This window comes from Panthera uncia, chromosome D2 (assembly GCF_023721935.1).
Source record: "Panthera uncia isolate 11264 chromosome D2, Puncia_PCG_1.0, whole genome shotgun sequence".
Taxonomy (NCBI): Eukaryota; Metazoa; Chordata; class Mammalia; order Carnivora; family Felidae; genus Panthera; species Panthera uncia.
The window spans coordinates 26,916,290-26,941,468 of record NC_064818.1 but is presented as its reverse complement, the minus strand read 5'-3'; the positions used below and the strand labels follow the sequence as shown (position 1 = coordinate 26,941,468).

Sequence of the window (25,179 nt, the reverse complement as noted above, 5' to 3'; positions counted from 1 at the left end):
CACGGGCAGTGCAGTCAAGGCTGCAGCTGTTAGCATCCCCTCCTCCCATGCTCATCATGAGTTCTGCAAATGAGCCCTGCAGACTGATATCACGTTCTGCAGTTTATTTGACAAATAGCTTTTGTGGCCTTTGATTTTTCATATCACTCATAAATTCTGGCAACAGACTGGTTGTTTGTCAGATTCAAATTCCACACATTTGAAAGGAAAGGGTTGAAGATTTCTGCATTGAAAGTGGACTCTACCCTTAAGATTTATTTGTAAATTTTACTTAGAACTACTTTGAGAGGAACCTAGGATATTCCCCTGGCCCTGCCTAGCTGCAAATTATTTCTATCCTTATTCCATAAATCTTGATCATATGTCTTTTAAAATGTGCCTGAGAAATGGATTTCATGTTTATAGTGCTGGATTTTAGTGAGTCAAATTGTGTTTGGGCAGTATGTTTGCCTCTTCACGTTCTGTGTGACACTGGAGTAAAATGGAGACTTCGGTCATTCAGCTGCAGGCTCGAAGAAAGCCTGTTGTAACTGTGCATTTTAATTAACCGAATCAGCTGAGGAAATGTTGTCTCTCTACTGTGGTGTAGCTGTCTGCCTTGTAAAGTACCTCCCTGGATAAACAGAGGACTTCTATTTCTTAAACTGCCTTTCCCCCATGGTCTTTAAGAGTGTTGGGCTTTTTCTTTTTTCTTAAATTACAGGTGGAGAAGGTTTAATTAACTCTAAAATGATTCCCTCGTAAACTCAGTTGTATTTTTTACAACACTTTGAGCTACAGTATAGTTACTGCAGGATGCATGCTGTTATTGGAGCACACAGAAACATTTATAAACCTAAATCTGTTTTGCCATATTACCAGAGATGGCATCTGCACTTGGGTACAGTTGAAATACAAATTGAAGATCAAATAGGTTTTTTTTTTTTAACTAATCAGTGGGCTACTGTGAGCTGAGCCAACAAAATGGGAATAATTTAACCATTGATTATTTCTGTGCAACACACTGCTAGATGTTAAAACTGAGTTGAATATGAAGAGATAGTCGTGGTTCAAAGAGTTATGTGCAAATTTGACCTCTGGAAAAATAATTTGTGAGCTTGGTATTGAAAAGAGCTGAATACATCCTACTGGAAACTTCTTGCCTGTATAATGGGTTATAGGTTACTTTCATTCAGCTGTCACTCTATGCAGAATTTTGTGAATCTGAAGCAGGCTAGTGTTGGGGCGCCTGGGTGTCTCAGTCAGTTGAGCATCCAACTTCAGCTCAGGTCATGATCTCACCGTCCGTGAGTTCTGGCCCGCATCGGTCTCTGTGCGGACAGTTCAGAGCCTGGAGGCTGCTTTGGATTCTGTGTCTCCCTCTCTCCCTGCCCCTCCCGCACTTGCGCTCTGTCTCTCTGTCTCTCAAATATGAAGAAAACTAATAAAAAAGTAAAAAAAAATGAGCAATGTCATCTCTATTTCTGAAATTAAATTACTGTTTACAAAATTACAGTTCTTAATTTATAGAACTAAACAAAGCTGTTGAATAAAAATCATTTTTTGACTCTATTTTAAATTAAATTATTAGACTGTGTCATTTTAATTACTGCTTTTCTAAGAGATAAAAATCACCAGTATTTTCCTTTCAATGCAGTCAGAAGGTATATATTTAAGTAGTAGAGGTTGACTTATAAATAAAAGTTGGACAGAGGGAAAAATTGAAAGAAATTCAGGTTGAGATGAGAGAGATGAAATTCAATTAAAAGGAGGAAAAGGATGAAGAGAGGGAGGAAAGCGGAGACCCAACAAAGGGCAGATGCCTCAATCCTATGTGATCAAGTCTGCTGTCTGCATCATCAATCAAGAGAGAAAAAAGATGAGCATTACTAATTATCAACTTCTGAGTATTTGATGTTTGAAGTCTCCAGTAGAATAGTTCCTTTGAAAATGTGTATATTCAGGAAGCCAAAGACCTCTGACCTAGTGTCCGAGATAGTGTAGAGTGGTCCTGTGTTTGGTAGGAGAGGTGCGGCCTTGGAATGTATTTAAGGCAGAACCTTTTTGGAACTGAGGACAGGATGAGCAGACATCCATACTAATGAGAAAAGGATCTTTCCCAAGAGGCAGTGGACAAACAGCAGTCACAAATATATGGCTTTTACAACAAAAGATGACCCACTAAAATCAAGATGTATTCATACTTAGAATTAAATATTTTTTTCTTTGTCTCACAATATTTTTTAGCTCTTAGTCACTTTAACATACCCGCTAAATTGTTCATTTCCTTGGTAACTATCAAAAGAAAATCATTCGTAGGTTCTTTGTAACATAGATGCATTTAAATCAGAACATTATTTTTAAAAACTGTACTTACATCAGAATTTTTTGAAACCAATTTTTGAAGCCAATTAAATAAATGGTAAATGAGAAGACTGCATATATGAAAATGTATATGTTAAGTAAAAACACAAAATGTATATGTGGACTATATAAATAAATATGAACTTGACAATAACCTTATCACAATTACTAGAAAATCAATTCAACAGACAACTACCATGAATAAAAAACTGTACCAATCAATCATCATTGGTAGAAGAAGTAAAATTTAAAAAATAGTTCATTTCCTCCAAAAGGATATACAGACACATTAATAACTCTAACACAGACAAGTGGTGATGTAGTCACCAACAGGGATAGAAAATACCATGGAAAACAAGGAAGGGCAAGATTAAGAAGACTTCTGAAATGAGTGAAATTGTAATTGGATTTGTAGAAAGGCTCCAAGATTGACAGGAGGACTTGGAAGTGAAGAAAGTCATTCCTCAAAAAGGATATAGCTTGAGTAAAAGCGCAGAGGTAGGAAAGCACCTGTACTTCAAAAATTGACCAGTGCTAAAGCATGGAAAATGGCATGCAAGTAAAGGTAGGGTTGCATTTGGGCTTTGTTGGGAGGTTTCGGATATTGGTTTTACATACCACATTACTCTTTAGTATTAACCATGTGCTTAGATGCCCTTGAACAGTTTAGATTCTAATCCTTGAAAGTCTGCCAGGTATCTCTTATTCCATTAAAAATAAATAGATAGTGGGGCACAACTGTTAAAGCATACTATGGTACTGAAAGTTTTAGCAGTTAGAGAAGGTTACTATTATGTGCCAAACTTTGTACCAAGTGATTTTACCCATGTCATCTCATTTAATCACATAGGGTCTTTATGAGTATTAAATTAAGTAATACATGCAGTGTGCCATAACAGCGTACGTACAAATATTCAAGAAATGCTGATTCTTTGCCCTCTTGCAACAATCAGGTGATGATTATATATATGGCTTTACAAATTTTTTTAAGATGAAGAGGCTATGACTCAAGATTTTGTAGTTACGAAGTCTCAGAACCAGAATCCAAACTGATTCTTTCTGGTTCCACGGCCCAAGTTCTTTCTAGTATACCATATTGTTTGTCAGTGAAGAAATACTAAGCCTTGTATAATGGCAACTTACTGAAGATATTTCTCAAACTATAGTTTACTGAATAAAGCCTGGATTATTTACTCTACCTTGGTGTCTTTGGTAAGTTCCAGCCTCATGTTTGAGAAAAATTTAGAGGTATCTATAATAAAGGATGATTTCAGAGGTGCTTGCAAAGCCTTTTGCCCCCAGAAGTACTTTCCCCAGCCCTGCTGGTTATGCCTGATCTTATATCTGACTTTCTCACCTTTAGCTAAAGGTTTTTTATCCCTATTTAAATGTAAGTGCCCTCAAGAGGAACAATAATACTGGTCTAGATCTGGGAATAGATATTTGGTAAGGAATAAGGAATTGACAGAGCTGGAGTACCATTGGATGGAGGAATTTCGCTGTGGATAATCCTTGTAAAGGGAGAAAAGTCATGGGAATGGGAGGCTGGGAAGACAGAAGGCAGATATCCCAGACTTGACTAGATTGTACTCTAGAGACAAATTCAGTCTGTCTGATTGCTCCAACCATAAAACTGATAAATTATCCTGTGACTTTCTGACAGGATCAAAATTTGAGTGGGTATTCTAGAAAAACAGGCAAAGTGGTACGTTTGGACTGGGAAAAGATCTGTAGGCAGAAAACAGCACAAAACAAAACAACCATAAAACAAACAAAAGAAACCTCTCTGTTAGAAATGGAAAAATGGAAGGAATGTGAAGCTTACATTTAAGAATATGATGGTAAACTTGGAGAGTAAATCAGATGTCATGAAAGTAAACTACAGGATGCTCATCATTTATGATTATTTTTAAGATTAAGAAAGATATAATATGAACTCTGGACTCTTTTTTTTTTTTTTATCTGCCTTGACCTTTTCTTTTTAATTTACAGCTAGCTTAATGCTTTTACATTTCAGTATAAACTAATAAAGACCCCACACATCTCTGTGTGTTAGACCATAAAAACAACCAAAGTGAAGCCCATAAAAATATATGTAGATTTTTACATTTTACTACTCAATCCTCCCTGTAAAAGTCCATAGGACTAAGTGTGTGCTGCCATTTAATGGCATGAGATGGGCTGGAATGTATGCCACAGGCTGGGAAGAATATGATGCTGGCAGATTAGAATTTAGCTAGCAGAGGGATATCCCAATGGTAAATCACTGGATATTATTTCCAAATGGGAATGGGAGATATAGAATTTAGCTTCAGAAGCATGTGTGAGTGAGGCAGGAATTATTTTAGGCCAGTCCTGTAAAGAAGGGACAAGGTATAGAAATAATGGATAAAACTTCGAGGAAAACAGAGTCAATCTAAGGTCTCTTCTTACATTAAAAACAAATAAACAAAAAGCCCTGCATAGACACTCCTGGCACATAAGGACTCCATTACACAAGAATACACATACATTCACAAATGTGAATTCACATAAAAAATGTGAATTATCACCTTTTAGGATGGATATGCATTTTCCTTCTAAACATCTACAACATGCCTTGTTTGGTGGAAAACATAATATACTTATATAATATCGCCTGTGCTGTATTAAACAGATCTTTATTCTATTTTAGTCATCATTTAGTGATGTTACCTAACCTTCCACTGGATAAATGGCAGGATCTCCATCAAGTATTTATGCCTTGTCACTTTAAAATTTTGTACAAATTGTGCAAAGCCCCTTTAACAAATCAATGAGTACAAGCCAACACTGACCCTTAAGTGATGAGTTAGTTTTTAAACTCCTTAGAGGATTTTCACTGTTGTGATCCTATAATGCTTTTATCAGAGGTTTTTGAAGTTACCCTACTGCTTCAGCCTCATCATGATATATTCTACAAGTTTCCTTTAAATATTCTTGTGAGATTCTGGTTGTTTGCTTCAAATGGGGAAGGGGTAAGCATGTTCCTTCTTTCAGACTGTATAACAGATCAATATTAATGCCATGAACCAATTTTTACCGACATTTGGGGATCACCCAGTTGAAGCCATGAATACCACTTGATAGTATAGCCTCACTATCATATAGTTTATCCATTGTCTAAGAACATTTTTTTTACCCCCACTTCATTAATAAGTTTGAGCCCCAAGAGTGCTGAATAAGGATTTGTATTTAATGAAGTCCTTTGCTCTTCAGTGGCAACATGTATTTTACACCCTGAACAGATCTAATTAGTGCAATGAAGCTTTAACAGAAATTGCCTTTGCTAAATGTAGAATTTGCCTTATCATTTTATATGTGAGCCCTCCCCCCCGCCAATTTGCATTTTATTCCTGAGAAGACAAAAATTCTGATTGTTGGTATAAATGTCTTTGATTGGTGGAATATAGTTGGACACTCCCATATATAAAGTCCTATATTTTATTTTCTAGGAGGTAATTAAGAAGGAAAATAGAAGTAGGCTTTAATGCTTTGTTAACCCATGATTCAACTATATTTCAGCCAGACTTAAATCTTGTTTCATAATTTATTTTTTAATTATTATTAGAGATAGGTGACTCCTCTGAGTGAGGTGACCAAATTGTGTTGGTTTCTATGAAGGAAGACTGTGTTTGGTGAGATGAAACAATTTTTTGCATATGTGAAGTAGGTAGCAACAGTTTAAGGGTGGGAGAAAGGTATAAAGGAAATTTCTTCTTGGGGGATAGGGAATGGGATCCCCTGGCAAATAAAAGGAAAATATCAAGAATTGTCAAGAAAGTTACCAATTTTCATTACAACATTTGCTGGATAGGATAAGATAGAAGCTCTTTTACTTTTTTTCAATAAAATGGATTATTATTGCATATGGGGTTTTGTCATTAGAAAGTACAGTTGTAAAATAGATTGCCTCTGCTTAGTCTTACATTGTGACTCAGATAGTCTGTATTCCTGGAATTCTTCTTACATGTTTAGAAGACCTAACTCAAGAACACCCACCAATAATCCTATGAAGGTAAAAAAGCATAAAATTCACTAATACTTTTTCCACTGAAAAACTACTACCTTTTCTCTGTACTTTAGAGATTTCAAAGAAACTTAGCTGTCAAAAAGCAACAGTTAGTTTGTATATTTAAATTATAAGAATTTTGGAAATGCATGTACATCATTTTTGGTAAGACAAGCTGCATCCAGTGGAGAAAGATTTGTGATTACATTGGTCATTTATTTGATGAAAGGCCAACAAAGAATAGTATTTAATTTGCCTAAGTGAATAGGGTGCTACTCACAAAAAAAAAAGCCTTTGTGTTTTTATGCTTTTTTTAATACAGGGATTTTCAATGACAGTAATTGATAAAGACGATAGCAATTTCTATATTAGGAGAAGATTTTGGATAGTCTTTGGGGAAAACAAAGAAACAAAGTAGATGTCATGTGATTGATACCTGGAACGTATGCTAACCCTACTGTAACAAGTTATGAGCAATTACTTTTTGTTCAATAATGATGTCATCTTGCCATAAATGTTAAACAACAAGCGCTCAAAATATTGATACTAGAAAAGCGATGGACAGGTAACCTATGTTGTTTGAAAGTCCTCACTATAATGACCTGATTTGGTACACCGTTAGAATTTTTATTTACTTTGATAAGCTTTTGGTTCATTGTTCTCTAGTTGGTATCTTTATTTTATGTCTAGTATACATTGTGATCATTATTAATAAACTCCTAGACTCTGATAACATGGGGTTGAAGAAACTTTGATTTATGGAAAGTAAAGGTCAAAGACAAACTAAGTTCTAGACTAGCCTCCTAGTCTCAGAATTCGCATTCATGTAAAATGGTTTTGGGCTTCTGTAACATAGAGGTTAGTGATATCTTTTGCCCCAGGTCAGACATAGAGCACCAGCAACCACACCTGAGTATCTCACCAAGTGCTCTTTGAAAAGAAAAAGCATTTGCCATTGTAGAGTTAGCAGAGTACTTCTCTAGTTTTGTTCTTTCAATAACCATGTGAAGTCAATAATACATGCCCATTTACAGATGGGGAACTTGAAATTGAGAAAAGCTAAGAAATTTGCCTCAAATCATTAGATTACCAAATGTCAGAGAAACTTGAATCTAAGGCCCATACTGTACCATAAAAAAGAACTGTAAACTAGATTTATGTAGATTTTCTGAGTAATATTTCTATTTTATTCTACACAAGTATGCAAAAATCACTGATGCTTTGGAGACGAAGCAAAATTTTGGTCCAGTTCTGTAAGCTATTACAATTAGGTTAGGTGAACTCACTTTCACCTCTATATTATTTTTTTCTTAGTTTTCAAGAGTCATTTAATACAAGCTATTTAACTTCCATCAATTCTGTTTCTCTTACAATGTTTGTAATTTACATTTACTCCTATAGTTCATGTTCATGGTTTCTTCTAACCTTGTCTGATTTTTAACATAGGTAAGAAAGTACAAGTACAGAAAAACTCTGTGGGTTTGCTACAGATCCAGATACCAATGAGAACTCAGGGGAAAGGGAATGGAAGAAACAACACAGTTTCTGAGTTTTTTATTTCTCATGGCTCAATTCTCATTTGTCATATCTGGAACTCATTTTTTCTTAGGCTTCATGGCTGGATGCTTGTTTCTGATGCTGGTCTAATCTACATGTTAAATAAGCTATTTAAGTTCTTTTCTTGGTAAATGTCAAGGGAAGAGAGGATATTTCATGCACCTACAACATCGTAATATCCCTTGCCAAATTTACGAATCTGACTCTGCATTATCCTTCCTCAGAAGGAGAGCATAATTTCATTATCCATGAATCATCACCTCTTAGACTGTAACATCATTGTCAGAGAGACTAATAGAACCAGTGTTCAGCTGGCTGAGAAGGGGGGGGGGGGGGGGGGGGGGGGGGGTGGGGGAGAGCACTGGGGCAAAGCACAGGTCACTGGCATGATCAAGAAACTGGAGAGTTCTAGAGCCGAAGGGGAGGCCTCCCTCACCTGATAGCTCAGATATTCCTACGGACTAGTAAATAACTGATGCTGATTCTTTCAATATTAATATGGAAATTTGTCTTTCTGAATCTAAATTACATTATATTTCAGTATCCTGCCTATGGAAAATATTAACCCATTTAATAAAAATTTCAGAATATCTGGGCAATGCCAATGAGTATAAATACTTTAAAGAATTTCTTATCTATTCTTAGGACATTCTTACTTGCTCTTCATCTATGGACACATTTCTAGCCCTCAGTACCAGTTCTTGTGGCCTCTAGGCTAATTACTAAGTAAGTCAATATGCAAAATATAACTTAAAAAATTACACTATATTTACCAGAGAGATGAATTAAATAAAATCCGAATCTGATTCACAGAGCAAAAAATATATGTTTTAAATCATGTTTACGTAAGGATTCAGGATTAGAAACACTGAATAGGTGTATGAATAACTGTGGTTAGTCCAACTGGCCACTGGAGGTCACTCCTGCTCCACAGAAATACAGTTCATTGCCTGTATACTTAGAGAGTTGACTCACCAAATCAAGTAAAAAAATGGTTTAAATTTTTTGAAAAAATGTAATGTCAACAGTCTTGGAAAATATAAACTCATTTAAAAGGAATATATATTGCATAAGTATTGCTTAGAAGACTGTGGCACTGGGACTATTAAAGCCGTGCTGCAGTAGCACTGTGCACTGGGGCTCATAAAAATGGGGGGAATAACATGCAGTTCAGTGACTAAACTGCATTTCTTCTCTCTCTGGTAAAGCGTTCAAAGTATTGACTGAATCCATTCTGCATTGACGCATCTGTGTTGTGTAGTTCAATAGGTCAGGCTGTTTATTTAACTGTTGTCACCTTTGAGGGAAGTCAGATACTTCATGTAAATTTGGAATAGAAAATGGAATGCCAATTATATTTCTCTAATATACAATGAGTTTGAAATACTGAATGAAAATAGACTTACAGTATGTAGTCCAGAAAGTGCCATGCAGTCAGGGTGAGAACAACTTTTGAGCAGGAGAGCATTGACCAAGTTGACTTTGTTAAATTCATGGTGGTGAACTAGTTATTGTCTAGCCTACAAGAGTTGTATATTTGTGATCAGAAGATCCTGAGAACTAGGGAAGCTTCATTCCCAAAGTTTGGGGGTGGTGGTGGTTCTTTTTAAGAAATATTTCATATCCTGAATCAAATAACATTTAAAATCTAAGGGATTTTATTTTGGTTCTATTATTGAATTTATAAATAAATTTAGGCGTTAAAAAATGACCAGCCTTTAAAACGTTGGTCATTTATTTAATCTAACACATGAAGTGGCTTTGAATTTTAGAAACACTTTCAATACAACAAACATATTTTATATATATCAGTAGGATCACAGCAGTGAGATCTGCAAGAATTCAGAAAGATAAGTACAAATATACCTTGCCTGAATTTATTTGGTATCTGTGACAAATGAGGCAAAAGGTCAAGTCAAAGAATAGAAATGGGCTTTTTCACTTTAACACTGCATTTAATTAATACAATCATCTTTAGTACAGATAAAAATGAGGCTGATCAAAGAAATTTTCTTTTTGAAATGGAATATGTATTCACTGACATTATATGAAAAATGCAAAATTACAACTTCAGTGAAAAACATCACAGTAGGCTCAGTCATCCAGTTCATAGTACTGTAAGGAAGTATCTGCATTATTAATCAATTGGGAATCTGTGACTATTTACCATTAATAAGTATACATTCAACAATTATCCTGGGTAAATATATTGTAGCTATGATGCTTTTCTGAACTGGCATCTCTTTTAAGATTTAATCAAAATCATAGTACTTTGAGAAATCCACTTTAAATGTCCCCTTTCCTTTATTGCTTATAAAAGTATGATTTTTTATAATCTGGCTTCCTTGCAATTATATTTCATGGTGACTTGCCTAGATTTTTCCTCTCAGCATATGAAAAGACTTCAAACTATATAAAAAAGCTGGTTAAAAAATAGCCATCCACTTTTTCTTTTTTGCTGCAGTGATTGTGTTTTGGAAGAACAGGGACGTGGTTAAAGATATGGGGCTTGGCAAGCCAAATTAAATGAAACAGACTCAATGTTGCAATTCCTGATTTTTGCTCCTATAATAGGATTGTTCATTTTGGAGGTTGAAAGAGGATACAATACAGACCAAAAACATTTTTCTAAAATCTTAATGAACTGTGGTCAAAGTTACTTAAATACAGAAGGCATGATATTTGTGCTGCAGTCAATAAACTTTCACCTACGACATAAAAACATGCATGCAGTTTGCAGATTGCCAGCAGGGTCCGTACAGATTCATACTGATGGATGAGTTCACAATATAGATGAACATAGGGACACTGTAATGTCAACAATAGAAAAGCAAAAGACAACTGCCATAGGGTTGGTATTTTTTCCTCTAAGATTTTATACCTTTATTAAGGCGTTATCAAAATCATTCTTTTCAGTGAAGCTGTCGGTGGAAGGCATGTCTTGGAATGTGTTCTCTCTTATGCCTCTGAATGAAGTGTCAGTCATTAGGGGACTAGTGTGTGCAGGACACATAATGGAACACAACAGGACTGTCTTACAAATCCCAGACAGAAGAACAGACAGAGCTAAAGATTCCACTCACTACATTAGAGTCCTTGAAAGAACTGGAAAGAAATTCTGGTAAGCTCCCAGCCACAAGCAAATAGCAAGCTGCCTTCCCATTTGCAAGCCTCATCTCTGAAAACTCCCTAAGGTGAGGAACAGTGGAGAAATTTGCCTCCTCAAATTTGCTTCTTCGTTATTTAATTAAAAAAATTTCTTTTTAAATTTAGGCTAATTAAAGGCTAGGAGAAATTGACAGTGAAAACTCTGATTCGATTTTATAAGAATGGATTTCAGAGATAAGGCTTCAAGTCTAAAACTTTGTATTTTTTACCATCTCCTCACATTTTTCAGTTGTCTATTTGCAGCATTTTAACCCTTCAACACTTTTCCCTAGGCTTGCTTTACTGTAATTCAAACACCTCTGGAAACTGCCCGTGGCGCTTCTTTAACCCAGCACCATCATTTGATAGTTTCCTTCAATTTTCTTTTTAAGCCAGACAGTGTTTTTAGGCTCTGTTTCTAAATGTTCCTGTAGTCAAGCATTCTCCTGGAATCAGTTCAAGCTTCAAGTACCTGGGATCATTCACTTTTTCCTTGATTCACCAGTGAACTACAAACCTTCTAGAACTGTAGATTTGGTCCCACCCCAAGGCAAATAACAGCAGAGGTGGGGGACTACTTATGAAAGAAGTTTTATCTTAAAACAAGTGAGATATTAATGCAATCAATCAAGAGTCTTATACAATAGGCATTCTATTAAACCGGAGTTTGAGCTTTGCATTGATTGTGGTATTTAAATTTCAGTGGGTTGATTTTGTACCAGAGGAAAATGACCAGTATTATGAATGTACTAAAATGGACCAGGAAGGACCTTGCCAGCAAAGCAGGAGGGAGAGGGAAGGGGAGGGGGCACCACGTTCCCTTTATAGTCACCAGAGTTCAATAAAGCACCACTTATTTCCCAGCTTTTAAGAGCGCTTTTATCACAATGGTTCATACCTCACACTCCCTGGAGCCTGATTTGTTATAGGTGCAGGGTCCCGTCCCATTCAGCAGCATCTCGCTGGTCTCCGTGTTGGTGGGTTTGTAATCTACATAAAATTCCTGGGTGCTGGGAGTCATTTGCTTTAGGGACTGTCTTTTCTTTTTCCTGTGCCTTCGCATGAGGGAGCGCTGCTGCAGCTGCTTCATGCTCGCAGGGTACCGCTTCCATGACACGTAGATAACGAGCAGGATGACGAGCACGGACAGGAAAAGGGCCACGCTCCCTGCGATGATTTTATGGAAAGAGATGTGCTCAGTGTCAGCATCAGTCTCTGGGCCAGGCTCCGTGGCTCCCACCGTGGGGGGCAGAGGGGGTTTGCTCTCGTGCTTCGGCCTGGGGAGTTTAGGCTTAAATGTCGGCTTTGGGAGAGCCCTGGCCAGATCAAACCTCTCCGTGGTACTTTTGCCACAGATGCTGTAGTTCTTCACTGCATCGATCACGTTTACTCCTTGCAGCTCTTTGGGACTGGCACAGATAATTGTATTCTCCCTCAGACCTTTAAAACTTTTCAGCCAATTTACCAGAGAACAAATATTTCTGCTGCATTCCCATATATTCCCAGCAAGACTGATGTCATTGAGAGATATCCAAGAATCCAAAATCTCTTGACCAATAAATGTGAGCTTATTGGAATCCAGGTTGAGGCGCTGCAGATTTGGGACACACTGGAAAACACTAGGTCCACTAAAAGCTTCAATCTCATTGCCTGACAAATCAAGCCTTTGTAACGAGCTCCAGGTCCAGGACATGGTCTGTCCTATGACACTGATTTTATTCCACTGCAAGTAAAGGTTCTGAAGGCTCACCAACCTTGGAAAAAGGGCCAGGTTGAGCTTAGAAAATTGATTGTGCTCCAGGTGAAGTTCTTTGAGTCTGATCATGCCAGCAAAGACATTCCTGGCTAAACTTCGGATCCGGTTATATCCCAGGTCCAAAAGTTCCAGATTGCGGCAGTCTTGGAATATTCGCACAGGGATGGTTCTCAGGGAGTTAGACCGTAAATGTAAACTCAGCAGCTTCCGCAAGCCCCGAAACTGTTCAGATCCCAGAGAATGCAGCTGATTATAGGACAGATCCAAGTTCCTTAAATTTGTCACAGGTCTGAAGGTATTGTTGAGAAAATAGGAGATTCTGTTGGAACTCAGAATCAACTCTTTGAGTCTGCGTATTCCATTAAAAGCATTCTCATCAATATTGCTGATATGGTTATGGTCAAGGTACAGCCAGGTGAGCTGGTTGAGCCCTTTAAATTGATTATACTTAAGTTTTTGAAGGCTGTTATAGCGAAGGGACAAACCTAAGCAACCAGCAGATATACTTGAGGGTATCTCCTGTAATTTCTGAGATTCACAATATACCATTTTGCCTTCACACCTACAGCCCTTAGGGCATCCTCGTTCGGCAGAAGAAAGCATTGTCAGTAAGACAGTGGGGGCTATAACCAGTGCTACAGCTGATCCGCTCAGTAGCCTAATTACATTGAAACCTGGAAATAAAAACAACTTAGAAAAGTTATCCCCCCAAAAAGGAATTCATTTATTTTTAATCAAGCAAAAATAGGCATGTATTTTCTTTTTTAAAAATTTAAATCTAAATAACAACATTTAATATCAAATATCACCTCTATGAAATGTAAACAGAATTGTTTTTAGGGTTTTTTTTTTTTTAGTAGTTAAGCAAGGAAACGTGTCCACTAAGCAATTGAATTTATAGTCTTAAGGACAGAAAGGTAATCTCTAAAATAATTAAGGCAGAATTACAACACAGACTAAAGGGTTTTGTTTTTGGTTTTGTTTTCGTTTTTTTTTTTTTTTAAGAAGGAAAGAAGAAAAATGACAAAACATACCCATCCTTTGTATTGTTCAAAGGTCGTCCTTAGGTCTTTTGCTTTGGCTTAAGGGGCCACTTGCATGACAGCCCCTGTCAGCTGCACTGTAGTGAGTCAGGGCTCGCTGACACCCAGGAAGAAAAATTGGACCCCTTGGGAGATGGACCGATTTTGGAACATTATTCTTTGCCAGCCACGCAGAACACTCCAAGAACAAATAAATTCCAATACCGCATTTGTAGCAAAACATCAAAATCTTCCTAGGTAATAGGATCTTCGTGGATATTACGTTTTTGCATCTTTACAGTTTTTTTTTTGGGGGGGGGGGTCGTTAAAAAAAAAAACCAAAAACTGGCTTCTACAATTTCTTCTTATCGGAAAGCATGATGTATTCCTCCCGGCAACGTGGGGCTACCTGAGCTGCCACATCTGTATTCCATAGCCCAGCATTCTGGTGGTGAGCACCCACTTCAGCCACAGAGCTGCGTTGGAGCCCAGGAGGCAGGAGAGCCCCGTACCGCACACACGCTCAGCTCACTTCTGCAGACTGTCATTCTGAAAGCTGCTCGGACTGTTGCTTTGGTTTCAGTGAATGCAGTCTTATGTAAAGCTGCCCCCAGTGGTGAAGAACATTATGGGCATGTGCAGAAATGCCTCTCTTTTATCTTGCAAATGAGCAGGCTCTCTGCTGGAAAATGAATGATTCTTTTGGGTGGCTCAATGGGAACTGAATGGTCACCGTAATCAATAACTAGCAACATTTTCTGTAATTTCCGAGTCTTGTTTTACAATTTGGCAATGTCTTTATTGTCTGCGTCCCCTTAATCGCTAATCATGTACTGCCTAGAGTTTTTCTGGAGCTTGACATTAAATTCACAGACCGAATGTCAATTTTTCTTCACCTCAACATAGGCTTTGAGCTGAAATTTATAAAGTGAGTTACTGAGCTTTTCACAGAGAAGCATTAACTGCCTGCCCATTTGACCCCTTGGAGTCACAGTGATTGTATTATGCGAGGTGTCTCAGGATGCTAGAACACATTTTGGAATAGAGGGGATAACTAATGACATATAAATTAATGTGTCCAGTAGCCTTTCTGGTTTTCCTACAAAAGAAATAATTGGTTTAATGACTTATGGCTGAATTTGATGTTTTGGTTGCTATCATTTGTAATTAGAAGAGAAACTCTTTTTAGTGCAAGTAGAGGAATCAAGAGATCATTTGGTTCAGTTTACTGATGCTGCTATTTATTGTCCATTTGTTAGATGCTGCTAATAATGTTTATCGAACACTTCCTAAGTTGTTGTAAATGAGCTATCTTGTATCTGTAAACAATATTATGATGTAGGTCCCATTATAACCTTCATTTTAAAGATGAGGAAACTGAGACTTGGAAAGGGAACTTGCTGAAATTCATACAGTTAGTAAGTGGCAGAGCTGAGATTCAAAACCGTACCTCTCTCAGACTAGAACCTCTAACCACTAGATGATCATGCTTCAACAACAATGTTATCTTCCTCTTAAAATGAATCAGATGAAAATTAGGCTGATGAGGACACTGGGGCAAGGAAGCTGCGATAAAACATAATAAAATAAAATAAAATAATAAAATTCTTGATTCCTACTTTTGTATAAACTTCTTTGGTATGATTCTTTGAAGAAGTATTAAAAAAAACTAATGAGAAGCAGTTTAGTCTAGTGATTAAGAGTATGGATTTTTGCACCTAGGATCAAATCCTGGCCACGATAGGTTACTTATCTTCTGTATGCCTCATTTTCTCTTCTACAAAATAAGTATGATAACAAAAAAACATTCCATAGAAGGTTAGAGAATTGTCAAGTTAATATCTGTAAAGTACTTAGAATAGTGTGTGGACATGATAAACCTGTGTTAGCTGTTATTGGAATATCAACTTTATTTGCTGTCATTGCATGTTGTTTAGTACTGAATATTGACTATACTATCATTAACTCACAAAAAGCCTCTTCAATGAAAATATTTATATTGTTCACAATGGATTTCTAGGATTCATTCAGTCTTACCTTCCTTTAACAAAAGAACTTCCTAAATCTCCATCATTTCAACTTTATCTTTAAAATGAATCTTTTGGTTCTATGGATCATAACTAGATCATAATTAATGTTTGATTCTTTTCTTCCCTAAAGCAGAATATAGTAACATCTGTCACATAGAGAAAATCATTTTGTTTGAACATAAATAGTATACCTGAAAAAGTTTGCTTTGTTAGTCTTTGTTAGGGGAATTGGCTGTGGAAAACCCCAGAGAGCTTTCAGATTCTCTAACAATGAGAAATTTCACATTCTTCAAGAATGTTAGTCATGGCAATCAAAGGGGTCCCACAGAAATAATCCAATGAAATCACCAATTCCTCAGATAGTATGCTATGAAAAGGGCAGTGGTTCCCTCCCCCCCCAAATTATCATGGTATCATTGCATATAAAGCCCCCAGAGAGCTTGTTAAAAAGATAAATTTCTCAGTCTTCCCCCCAAGATTCTGATTCATGGGATGGAAGAGGCTGCACTTATCAACACTGATGGACAAGTAAGTTTAAGAAATGCACTGTAAGGGAGTGATTAAAAATAATAAATGTTCCCCTAGTAGGAAGAGAGGGTATAAAAGTTTATGACATTGTGATGCAAGTTCAATGAGGATAAAGGTAGTGTTTTGTCTACTTCAGTTTCTCTAATACCTAGAACAGTACTTGACACATAATAGACACTCTGTTATTAAATAAATACATTTTTATGGGGGTCACAATTACATTTGATATAAGACAAACTGGGTGTGTAATGCTAATCTTGGGTACATGGGATTGATTTCTGCAGTTCCTGAGTCAATGATACTGGATACAATTTTGGAGAAAGTGTTCTTAAAGAATGTATGTAAAAAAGGCAAGAAACTAGAAAGTGGAAATATTTAGATGGTCAGCAAGTGATCTTCACTTTTTATGTAGATCTCTCATTTTCATGGTTAAATTACAAGTGGCATAAGAACAATAAATATATCTTTGAATATTCCCTTTGACATGTTACAACTTTTATCATCTCACATCCCAAATGGGGCTTGACAACTTGTATCTATTAAAACATACCGAAGGAAATCATATCTATAACCCCCCCTCTCATATCTTCATTGCTTGGGAGCCTCTGATTTTTCTCCTTACTTTCCTTGCTTCTCTATGGAAAGTAGCCTTTGAGATGTCTGTTTTGCCTAACAGCTACAGAGAGCTTCTCTACGATGGCTGGTAGAGAACTTCGTGCTGCTTCTTTTTCCCTCATTCCCTGGTGACAGGAACACAGAGGAGCCCACTGAGAATGTAATTCTCTCACTTTGTTTTTCCTGGGAGAAATCTTGGATTATTTATGATGAATAACATTTTTTGCTGTGTTCCATACCTTAGTTTTCAGCCATTTTTCTGATACCTTGGCTTCTGATCTTATGTTGCTCCATAGTTCTGACTTCACATTCACCCCTTTAATCTCATAATTGATATTTCCTCTTAATATTGATCATTGGTTTCTTTCTCAGTAGTAATCAGGTGCTTTTCTTGGACTGGGTCTGACTCCAAGTACTCTGTGTGGCCCCTACATTGCCACTAGCCCCTAAGCTGGCATCACCACCAGGTCTGTCTTGATTCAATGTAATCAGGAGCATGGAGGAAGACCATTCATGGGGTGTGGAAAAATCCCAAAATAAAATAATACAATTCAAAGGAGACTAATACTTGAAGCTGCCGAAATTAGCCCAAAGACATAGAGTGGTCTTTCAAAAGAAATAGAAAACAACTTTATGTTCTAAAATATTGTAGTAATATGCTATTGCATTAAGTTTACCCTCCTTTTACTTGTTGACTATAACAAGATGATTAGTTCTGATTTGCCTTTCAACAGAATCAAATTTATACTACATTATATGTTTAAAATTCTCTTGCACTTATACCACATGCAGAAACAAACCATAAACTACCTGACAAGTTAAATATTCCCAAATGAATCTAGAACCTTAATGATTTATACAGTTATAAAGCATAGTCATTCACCTAAAGACTTTTCAAAACTATATTTATAGTACTTCAAATAACTGCACATATTTTGTTTAAATTGGGTAAATAAATTCAATCTCAGTGTACAGTGTCCAATTTCAGTACAATATGAAACTGAATTGCCAAAAAAATTAGAAAATCAGGGTTTAAAGAAGATGTAGTGATATATTAACAATGGGTTGGCCTTAGAGATTTCATGCATTAAACAAATACATAGTTTGGGTACTCACTATGTACTAGATGCTGGTCCAGACACTTAGAATACATCAGTGTACAAAACAAAGATATAAGCATTTATTCAAAAGGGATGACATGAACAAAAACATAAATAACATATTATTAGGTAACAGGTACTATAGAAACAAGAAAAGTGAGATTAGGGACGATTGGGAGTATAGAGGGTGAGGTAAATTGTAAAGTTTTTATTTAAACCCTGTTAGTTAACACACAGTGTAATGTTAGTTTCAGGTATAGAATTTAGTGATTCAACACTTACATACAATAAATAGCTGGTGCTCATCACAAGTACATTCCTTAATCCCCATCACCTAATTTAACCCCCCACCCCCACCCCACCTACCTTCCCTCTGGTAGCCATCAGTTTGTTCTCTATGGTTAAAAGTCCGTTTCTTGTAGTGTTAAATTGGAATGGTTAGGGCCACTAAGAAAAAGTGGCTTTTTGAGCAAACCCTCAAAGGAGATGAGGTTGTTGACCTTAAATGTATATGGGGGGTGGCTTGTCTAAAGGCCCTCTGGTGGGTGCAGATCATATGTTCAATGAATAGCAAACAGGCCAATCGGTCTAGAATGGAGAGAGTAAGGGTAGAGGAATTAGAGATGAAGTCAGAGAGGTCCTGGGTCCTGGGTCATAGAGGGCTTTTTATGCTATTGAAAAAACTTTGACTTTATTTTGGAGAAAACCGGGAACCAACTCAAGATTTTGTGCAGAGTAAAGCTATGATCAAGTTACCCATTGAAAGGATCACTCACACTGCTGTTATGGGAATAAACTCTAAAAGGACAATGATAAAAGCAGGGAGGTCAGTAAGGAGGCCATTGTACCAATCTAGGAGAGAGATGATGGTGGCTTCGACCAGTGTGGAAACAGTGAAAATGACGAGAATTGGCTAATTACTGGATATATGCTTAGGTAAAATTTACAGGAGTTTTCTAATGGATTAGAAGTGGAGATAAAGAGAGAGATTAAAGATAATTCCTATTTTATGAGCTGAACAACTAGAGGGATGGTGAAGCCATCAGCTTTTGGGAATAGGATCAACAATTCTTCAAAATAATTTATAAATAAACTGTGGAAACACTAAAAAAAAGAGTCAATGCATTTGAATTAACTTAAAATTTGGCTCTCACTTTTCTTCAATTTTGTGAGGCTTTAATTTTCGAAAACATCATCTTCATATTACGCCTCAAAGGACCATAATGTATTTTAAAATATTTTATGAAATGATTAGCAAAATTAGCCACTAAACAATAGCAACATGGATTTCTATTCAGATGGCCTAGGCAAAGGCAATGTCTTTGCATATGGCCTTGGAAGGCAACAGAAGCAAAAGCTTTGATGAAAACTGAAAATTACATAAAGACCAAATACAGGGACATTTGGACTAAGTATACTGGAAAATAAATTCAGTGAATCCAAAATGTCTTTCTAAAATAATTTAGAGAATGACATATACTTTTTATTGCATGTGTCAGTTGACATTTGGAATTTGGAACTGATTCTGGGCAAACTTCTCAGGGTTTCAGTTTGCTTATCTGCAAAATGGGACTCAAAACCTGTGTTGTAAATCTTGAAGACTTTTATTTAGGATCAATTTCCTTAATTTATGTGTAAATACTTTGTAGACTATAAAGTGGTATAAAATGTTTCTGGAATCAGAGTACCTTTGTGAAAATTGATTTTCTTTGATTCTGTCTAGGTTCTTTGGTCATCAGCATATACTGCAACAAACATGTATCAAGGGGCACTAACATGGTCAAGAATGGAGTCAGAATTTGCCAATTAAAAAAATTCTTCAGTATTCCCTTTCTACTACAATTTTAATACCACAACCATTTATTATACTGCATACATTGTTGTCATTCAGTGTTCTAAGTCATGAAATGATTTCACCAATAAATGCATTTGATTGAGATATTGTAAAGAGATTAATGTTTTTGACTCAGTTACCTTATCATAGAGTTGTCAGAATGCTAACAGAGAGTTCCCTACAGCTATGAATATGATTTTATTTCTAGTTGTTAGAATACACATATGCATTTGTACATTTGTAATTATATCCTGATCTTTCATAAAAGCATTAACATGTCTCTGAAATATCCTTAGTTTCCATCTGCTTGCTTCAAGGGCTCTATTAAAAACCCTGTTTGGCCACATATGGTTATGAGTGAACATCTCTGGCTTAGATAAATGGATAAAGAAAGTTCCAGGTCTGACTGTTAAAATGGTCTTTCAGTGTCTTTCTCAAATGAAGCAATTCAAATGAATGAGACCTTATAAGGTTATCTAACACATCTCCTTCTCCCTCCCCTGAAGGCACATTTATGTTGTAGCATCAGTCTGTATTTTGAGGTTTCATTGCATCACTTCTTTCAGAGGTAGCCCGAGGCTAAATTTGGGGATAGGAAAAAATAACAGACTCTTAAAGTATAACACTTAGTGGTAGGCTTCTGAAGACTGAAAAGACTATTCAACCTTGAGGAAACAATTGTTTTTATTTTTTAAGTGGAATTTAAAAACATACACAAAAGTAAACAGTATAATAAACATCAACTTCAACAATTATCAATATTTTGTTATTTTTTTTATCTTTCCCATCCCTCTTCCCACATACACACACCATTTTCCCCCCTAGGGTATCTTAAAAGCAAATCTCAGAAATCATGTCACTTTACCCGTATATATTATAGTATGCAATTCTAACCAATAGAGACTTTTAATTTAACCATCTAGCATTATTACACCTAACAAATTAACAATAAGTTCATAAAGTTGGCTTGTAGTCAAGAATTAAGCAAAGCACAGATACTGCATTTGGTTTTCATGTTTCTGAAATCTCTTTAATTTTATGATGCCATTGATATGTTGGGAGATACCGGGTCATTTGGACTTTACCTTGGTCCATGCTTTGTATTTGGTTGATTGCTCTCCCTTGTGTTATTTCATTTGCAATGAGTGAGTTTTAATGACATACATGTTGAGCAAGAGTCCCATTTATTAATTGAAGCAGGAAGCAGGATATCCAGCCCCATAGGACATCTATTTACTTTTGGTAGCAAATCTGAGACTTGCCAAACTTTTGTGTGAAATGAGACTTAGAGCTCAGAAAAAAAAAAAATGTGTTTCTATCTTGTGGTATTTATAGAACCAGGGAATTCATAATTGGTTAAATGGCAAGTTTGGGAGTGAGAAATAATATTAAGGTGCCATGACTCTATGTTGGTTTAATGTTCATATTTACCAGTGTTTCTGTTCTCCACTTTCCATCACACTTGCCTTTTTGCCTGTAGTCAGCAAAAGCAATTATTTGATGCTCCTTGATAAGCAAATTTGTTAATTTTGTATTGATGCTGAGGTGTTCTTCTAACAAAATCTCAAAAAATTCAATAGAATAGCAATCAAAGTCACTTATAGTCATTTATATTGAGAGAAATCAGTTTTCTAGCTTTTCATTTAGAAAAAATTCCATGAAGGAACATGGCAAGCACCAGAGCCACACTGTAAAATTTATAGTCCTATATATACATTCCCAAATTTCTTATACTTTCTCATAGTAAAATAAAGAAACTTTAGAGTAGCTATAAATGTCTCTTAACCAAATTTGCACCTTAATATTTGATGTTCTATTTCCCATGTATGGCTGTGCTTTGAATATAAAGGCAATATTGTTTAAATGGTATCACAGTAAACATTTTGCGATATTTACTTCATATATATTCCGACAAAACAAGAAGTTTTAAAGAAAAAATTTCTGTTCTGGTCCATTCAGGTTACTTTAACAGAATACCATAGATTGGGTGGCTTTTTAACAAACAGAAACATTTCTTACAGTTCTGGAGTCTGGGAAATCCAAGATCAAGAAGCCAGTAGATTCTGTGGCTGTTGAGGGCCTGCTCCCTGGTTCATAGAGACGTCCTCTTTTCTCTGTAACTTCACACGACATAGGGGCAAGGGGTCTCTCAGGGGCCTCTCTTATAAGGGTACGAATCCCTTCATGAGGGCTCTCCTCTTATGAGCTAATCACTCCAAAATGCCCCACCTCCAAATACCATCACACTGGGGGTTAGGTTTCAACATATGAATGTGGAGGGGCAGGGGGACACAAACATTCAGTCGACAGCATGTTCTATTGTATTTTTAAAGGATTGTAAAGAATAGTTTCAACCAGGTACACTAGTATATTTTAAAATCTGCCTTCCTGACAAATATATCAGCATTAAGAATTATTCCCCAACCACCAGACAGTGAAAGATAATAGAAATCTTGATTTGGATTAAAAACCATAATTTTCCATTGGTTAATTTTATTTTTGTTTCTGAAACAGTAAGTCTGATATTTTAAATTTTACCCTGCAGACCTAAAAGATATTAAACTTCTGAGAGAAGAGAAACTCTGCATAGGTTTGCAAGGTAGTGGCAGAGAATAGGAGCTATGGGTCCTTATATTACACTAAAATGTATCAGTCTATTTGGGGACTCTCTTAAAGGGCCAGAGAAACCTTCTTTGTATTGCTAATGCTTAATCCTGACTGAAAAATAGTTCCCTTAAGAGTGCAGGGGGAATGCTTAGGAATCTCCTGTGGCTAACAGCAGAGCCCCCAAGTGGCAAAATTGTGACTCAGACAGAAATTGACTTAGTCCCTGGAAGCAAATGCCACGGGCCCTTAATAGAAATAAAGTATCTTTATCTGATCCCGAATTGAGAGTTTATTTTTTTACTCAATGAATATTTATCAAGTTTGTCCACTGTTTTTTGTGCTGAGGATACAACAGTGAATAAGACAAACTGCCTACCATCAGAGGACTTGCATTTTAGTTGATGAGATAGTAAAAAATAAACAACATAGGCACACAATGTCAACTAGAGATGAGTGCTATGAAGACATAACAGGATAAAGGCTAGTGACAGTTTGATAGAATAGTCAGAAAATCTCTAAATACCTTTCTGAGGGCTTCGCATTTGAGAGCAAGTAGGAGGTAACTCATGTGACCTTCTGTTCCCTGAGATGTAGTCTCTCTTTGGGATTTTCACTGATCAGCACCAACATCTTTACAGCGGCTTCAGGCCGACACTGCTCCCCCATAGACACTGTAGGCATGTTCTCTTTTTGGAACACGTAGCACAGATGAACGTTTAAACAAAATTTGAAGTAATTAAAAAAAATAAGAAATTTAGGAGATAACACAAAAAGAACAAACAGAAACATAACTCATAAAATGAATCTTACATAGAGTTGGCTTTCTTAGATCTGGTTTTCTTTCTTTCTTTCTTTCTTTCTTTTCTTTCTTTCTTTTTTTCCGTATTTTATGTTTGTTTATTTTTGAGAGAGGGAGAAAGAGACAGAGTGTAAGCAAGGGAGGGGCAGAGAGAGAGGGAGACATAGAACCTTAAGCAGGCTCCAGGCTCTTAGCTGTCAGCAGAGAAGGGTTTATGGTATTAGCTTTCTCAATGTAGTTTAAATTAATAAAAAAAAATTAAGGTTTATTCATTTTTCAGAGAGAGAGCGAGCACGACACGGGAGGGGCAGAGGGAGAGGGAGACACAGAATCCGAAGCAGGTTCCAGGGTCTGAGCTGTCAGCACAGGGTACGATGCAGGGCTCAAACTCATAAACCATGAGATTTTGACCTAAGCCGAAGTCAGGCGCTTAACCAACTGAGCCACCCAGGTGCCCCTGTACTTGAAACTTAACATAACTGAAAAATGAAAAATATTAAGGAATCATTGAGAACTGAATTTTATGTATATAGTCTGAAAAGCAAATAAGAGACAAGACTTGTATTGAAAACATCCATATTTGCTTCTCCTTCTCAGCTTCCTCACCAATTGGTCTTTTCAGAGTCAGTGACTTTATTTTAGCTATTATGTTTTTTCTCATAATATTTCTGAATGTCGATATTTTCATTTCTTGCTATTTTAACTGAAGATTAATATCATGTTCTCTCTCACTTTCCTACTTCTTATGTTAATACAGTATTAAATAGTATCTAAGATGACTATGTAAACAAAGATGTTACTGGATTAAGTGGTGTACTAGATTATGTCTGCATTCTCGTTCAACCTTTCGGTTTTCTTGCAGTTAGGAATTGTTCCTATTTTCTCTCTCCCCCCTTTGTTCTCTCTCCTATCTCTTAAATTTGCTTAGTTTTTTTCTGTACCTAGTGCTAGTTCTTTTCCCAGTATTTTAAAAGATTCATCAAGTGCTTAATGTTTCCAAACACTCAATTCAGATAATCCCTTCCCTTTGCAGCATTCTGTTTTTCTAATATCTAGTAGTAGTTGTATCTAATAATGCCTGCTAACCTAGTCTTCCCTTTCTGCATCCTCCCCTTTCCTGGATCCCATATATTCATTTTCTTAGTGTACCACTCATTTTGTTGAAACATGCACTCTAGTATATTTCTAAGAAAATGTGCATGTGATATAAAAACTCCATATCTCAATTTTTTTGATTTATCTTAACTGATTAATAAATTGGCTGTATATAAAATTCAAAATTGGAAATCATTTTCCCTCAGAATCTTCTAACCATTGCTCTATTGTCTTCTCACACTCACTCTTGTTGAGAACCAGGTGCTATTCTGATTGCCACTCCTTTGTGTATAATCTTTGGAAGCTTTTGTGATACTTCATTTTCCGTGGTATTTGGAAATTATAAAGGATGTACTTTGATTTGGGCCTTTTGTCATTCATTGTGCTGAGTATTCAATGGACAGCTTTGTGTCCTTTGGTTCTGTAAAAATTTGTTTATGTCTTTTATTTTAATTACCTCTCCCCATTTTCTCTGTCATCTCTCTCTCTCTCTCTTTTACTGAAAAGATTTTAGATTCCTGGATTGATTCGTTCTTATTGTTGTTTTCTCCTATTTTCCCATCTTTTTATCATTTAAAAAAATTTTTTTAATGTTTATTTATTTGTGAGACAGAGAGAGACAGGGCATGAGTGAGGGAGGGGCAGAGAGAGAGGGAGACACAGAATCAGAAGCAGGCTCCAGGCTCCGAGCTGTCAGCACAGAGCCTGAGGCGGGG

At 36.4% G+C, this 25,179-nt stretch overlaps 2 protein-coding genes across 3 annotated transcripts in view; one reads left to right on the top strand and one right to left on the bottom strand.

Annotated features, from left to right (window-relative positions):
- Nucleotides 1–25,179, top strand: part of CTNNA3 (catenin alpha 3) — a 1,717,381-nt gene that overhangs the window by 711,015 nt on the left and 981,187 nt on the right. The gene's annotated exons all lie outside the window — the stretch shown is intronic.
- On the bottom strand, nucleotides 10,200–13,538 carry LRRTM3 (leucine rich repeat transmembrane neuronal 3; the record flags this gene model as incomplete). The annotated part of the gene is made up of 1 exon (XM_049646656.1): nucleotides 10,200–13,538. A coding segment is annotated over one exon (1,569 nt), but the record flags the coding sequence as incomplete, so codon positions are not given.